Source organism: Apium graveolens, chromosome 10, assembly GCF_009905375.1.
Source record: "Apium graveolens cultivar Ventura chromosome 10, ASM990537v1, whole genome shotgun sequence".
Classification (NCBI taxonomy): domain Eukaryota; kingdom Viridiplantae; phylum Streptophyta; class Magnoliopsida; order Apiales; family Apiaceae; genus Apium; species Apium graveolens.
In genome coordinates, this window is record NC_133656.1 from 199,943,962 (window position 1) to 199,948,456 (window position 4,495).

The 4,495-nt window shown below is 33.4% G+C and overlaps 1 protein-coding gene across 1 annotated transcript; it reads left to right on the forward strand.

The window, feature by feature from the left end:
• The first annotated feature begins 2,183 nt into the window (after window positions 1-2,183).
• LOC141691605 (putative F-box protein At4g38870) lies at window positions 2,184-3,185 on the forward strand. Its single transcript, XM_074496376.1, has one exon. The coding sequence runs from the start codon at window positions 2,184-2,186 to the stop codon at window positions 3,183-3,185; it is 1,002 nt and encodes a 333-aa protein (XP_074352477.1).
• Window positions 3,186-4,495: the final 1,310 nt, after the last annotated feature.

The following is a 4,495-nucleotide window of genomic DNA, read 5'->3' on the forward strand; positions in this document are numbered from 1 at the left end:
TTTGTAAATTTACTTGTAAGCAGCTGTGTGCATTTTTACATCACAGAGTTCTCAATCAATAAATATCTCTGGTGGAAAGTTCAATCCACCAGAAAGTTTTATATCTTTGTGTTTAGTAATTTTGTATTTTGAATACACTCATATTTCATTTCGTACTCTTATATATTCAAACACTGATATATTTTGATAAAATGGTTTCTTAAATTTCGGAAAGAAACCTAGAATTACATTCAACCCCCCTTCTGTAATTCTATTGTTAGATTTTTTTGGAATAACAAATGTTAAATATAAAGATTTCACATCGGATACAGAAACAGAACAGATGCTTAATCCATCATTTAACATCAGACATTTAAGTGAACCGATGTTGATTCTCTATTTTGATATCGGTTTGTTTGGATGAATTTTAATAAATGGCTAATAGAGCTTGTGAGTTCCCTGTTTTAATGGATAAATACCTCATGATATACTCATATTCAACTAGAAATACCGTAATCTAAGTTGAAATTTATTGAAAAGACATCACATCTAATCTTAAAATCGTTGTATAGGAGTTTAATAGAAATCGGGTGTTAACCGATGTCAAAGACTAATGACATAATGACATTTAACATCACACGCGAAAATATCGTCAATTTTATTTGTATTAAATTAAACATGTGTATACAACTACTATTATATGTGTTTGAACCCGACATAACCTTAAGGGATCAATGGAGGTATCTCAAAACTCAGTTTTCAGTCTTCCGTAACTAAATGATTACGGACACTCAGTTTTTCCGCTTTTTTCATATAATCATTTCTATTGATTATTTCTTTCTTCCCAATTATTGAATCCGTATTTTAATCTAAATCTCACTGAAAAATACGCGACAATGCCATTTTAAAAAAACTAATCCCAATCTCAAATCACATATTTTAAAAAATCTGGGTAAAAGCCAAAATCAAAATCAAATTATGCATGTGAATATGCAGAGATAATCAAAATAGTTTTATTTCATTTATAAAAAGTCATGAATGTACTAAGTGATTTAGCTCAATATATATTTAGACAATTAGTATTTGTTATTCAAGGTGGCCTTACAACCTGCTTGTTGCCGATTTATCTTGTGCATATATAACTTAAAATATTTATTTTATTGTATTTAGTTGTAATCATGCATCAAAAAAAGATCTGAAAGGTCTATTATCTTTTTTAATTTTGAAAATATTATTTTATAAAAACATCAATAAAAGTTGATTCGGCCAATAACATGTAATATTTTGTAGAACAAAATTATCCTAATCCTATATATATATATATATTCCTATACATTTTAGGAAAATCGAGCTTATCTTGAAAGGCTAGAAAGATCCAAAATTCTTCTAAACAATTCTAAAACGTTCATACAGGCAGTAATAAAATAATCAAGAATTTGTTCACTTCAACATTAACGGGTTTTTATGAATATTTGACTCAAGAAAAAGAGGTTATTTTTTGTTGCTGTATTCCTCTCAAGACACCAGTCAGTCCCCGAGCTCATATTAGCATCACTGACATTCGAGATTTAAAGTTAACGTTTCGTTCTTTTAATTTAAAGTGGCTTTTAATTATCTATGTTTTGCCATTTTAGAGATTTTATTTTTGATTCTCGAAGTAATTTCTACAAGTAACCAGACAAGTTGTTAAAGAGATGTATGCACTTCTCTGTTAATTATATATACAAGAAATTAATAAAATAAATTTATTTGCATATGTATAAAGTTCCTCCTGGGTGTGCCCCAATGATATGTATTTCATCCAATCGAATCTTTGATGATTTGAGTTTTAATTATTTATGGGAGAGGTTGTGCAATGTACACAAACAATTAGTAATCTTTAACCGTAGATTGAAGAATTAAGAGAAAACTATTTTTTTTTGTCTTAGTATCAATGTGAATGTTCCCCCTTACACCCCCTCTCTGTATTCCTCATGGGTACATCTTTGAAGAATTTACATTTTTGTATATGCAAGATTTCATACATTTAAGCAGTGTTATGGTCACTTCCTGGTAAATGTTGTGTAAATAAATTTTCTCATTGTAGTTAGTCCTGAATTTTGCTTTGTTTTGACAGGTTCTAGTTTTCGTGAGCTTAAGAGTCTAGTATATTAATAGTGATACTTAAACGTAATGGCTTGCTCAAAGTATGTTTTCCAGAAGAGATGACAGTCGAAATACTTAAAAGGGTTTCGGTGAAATTATTGGTGCAGTGCAAGTCTGTTTGCAAGTCATGGAGATTTATTATCTCAGATCCTGAATTTATTAAAACTCACTCGTACTATCAACAGAGTTTGACTGATAAGGAAATTTCAATATTGATGATTGCTAAATCAGGATTTGATGCCCTACCTCCACTAGTCTCTCCCGACTTTAAGTGTTACATATATGAGCCAGACCACTTCAAAGTTGTTGGTTCCTGCAATGGTATTATTTGTCTGGTCTTCGAATTACATTGTTATCTCTGGAACCCAGTAACCAAGAAGTGTAAGGAACTTCCTGAATTTCCTCCTAGTGATCAAATGAACCTTCCTGAATTTCCTCCTAGTGGAATGAACCTTCCTGAATTTCCTCCTAGTCAAATCGTGCCTGATCACCAAGTAGGTAATCTTGCTTTTTATTTTGATACTATCTCCAATGACTACAAGGTTCTTCGGCATCTTTGTGAACAAACTACTGGTGAGTCAATGGTCTTGCACCTATATTCAACAAATACTAATTCTTGGAGAGATATTCATGTTCATGACACATCCCCCACAAAAGTTATGTCTTACCCATGTCTAAAACTTGGTCCTCTTATAAGTGGAGTGATTTATATGGGTCGTAAGGAATATGTAGTTTCTTTCAATTTGCACACTGAGGTGTTTACGATGTTCCCAACCCCTAGTTATATGGTAAGATACTCAGATATATTAGATTTTGAAGGTTCTGTTGCTGTCATCTTTGGATCCAAAGATAGAGGATCAGAAATTAGTCTTGGGATATTAGATAATAGTAACGGCAACGTCTCTTGGACTAAGAAGTTTAATATTGTTGAAGATACAATGGGTTGGATATATTCTTGTTTGGGTGGTGGAATGTTTTATGGAAGAAAAAGAGATTCTGCTGGGTTCTTCTTGTATGACTATAGAAAGAAAAACTTCAAATATAGGCCGCTTCCGGACTGAAGGCTGAAAACATTCCTTAAACACACAGAGACACTTGCCTCGGTCGAAGGGCTAAATGATGATGATTTATATGAGTTTAGAAAAAATGTGTCGTTGATATAGTTGGATGTTTTGATATTTGTTGTTGGCTGTGTTATGTTAGACCCATATTAAAGTTCTGCTCTCTTGATTCGTGCTTCAGGAGTTTTAGTTGAGGTAATTTGCAAGGTGATTTATTTGCTTGTTTTAGTTCATATGTCCGTCATATTGTTGGATGTTTCGAAACTTGTTCTTGAGATGTATTAAACTTACGCTCTTGACTAGTTCATGTTGGAATATTAATTTAATCTAAATATGATTAATTCCATTTTAATAATAAATCAGCTGTGTATACGTGGTTGTATGCAGTTAGAATAGGTCTTAGTAGTTGAGTCTATCTAGGAGAGTAATGGAGATAAATCAGGTATATAGTTCCTGGTTTATAGATGTTAGTTTCTCTCGTTTTAAACCTTCAGCATGTATTCATTTTAGTTATCTCTTCAATTATTATCCATTAAGAAATATTAGTCAAGCACATTTGCTTATTGTGAGTCTATATTACTATATCTACACTCTATATCTGGTATCAGAGCTTGATACATACAATCTGTCTCTACACTCATGGAAACTAACAAGGGAAATGAGGGCTCATTTGGTTTAAGTTTTCCGATGCTCAACAAAACGAACTACACAACATGGTCACTAAAAATGAAGGTTTTCATGCAAGCCCACAGCGTGTGGGATGCTATAGAACCTAAAGAAGCTATAACAGCTGTCGATGATAAGGTAGATAAACGTGCAATGGCCATAATCTACCAGGGAATTGCTGAGGACCTGGTGTTGTCAATTGCAGACAAGAAAACCTCAAAGGAGGCGTGGGATGCCATCAAGACAGTACATCTGGGTGTAGATAAAGTAAAAAAGGCGAAGGTTCGGACTCTTAAATCAGAGTTTGAAGCCCTCACTATAAAGGACACTGAGCAACTTGATGATTTCTGTATGAGTCTGAACGGCTTAGTAGCCAATATATGTACGTTGGGAGAGGAGATTGAAGAAGAATACGTGGTCAAGAAAATTATGTGAGCTGTACCCACCAGATTCTTACAGATAGCTTCAGCCATTGAGCAGTTCGGGAACCTGGAGCAAATGTCTGTTGAGGAGACAGTGGGCTCTCTTAAGGCTCATGAAGAAAGAGTACGTGGGAAAAATGAGAGCAGTGATCAACAACTACTTCTCATTGAAGAAGAATGGGTGAAAAGGGATAATAAGGAAGGCCAACTATTACTCACTCG

Bases quoted from the DNA above. Each gene is read 5' to 3' on its own strand.
- LOC141691605 (XM_074496376.1), top strand. From the start codon at position 2,184: ATGACAGTCGAAATACTTAAAAGGGTTTCGGTGAAATTATTGGTGCAG.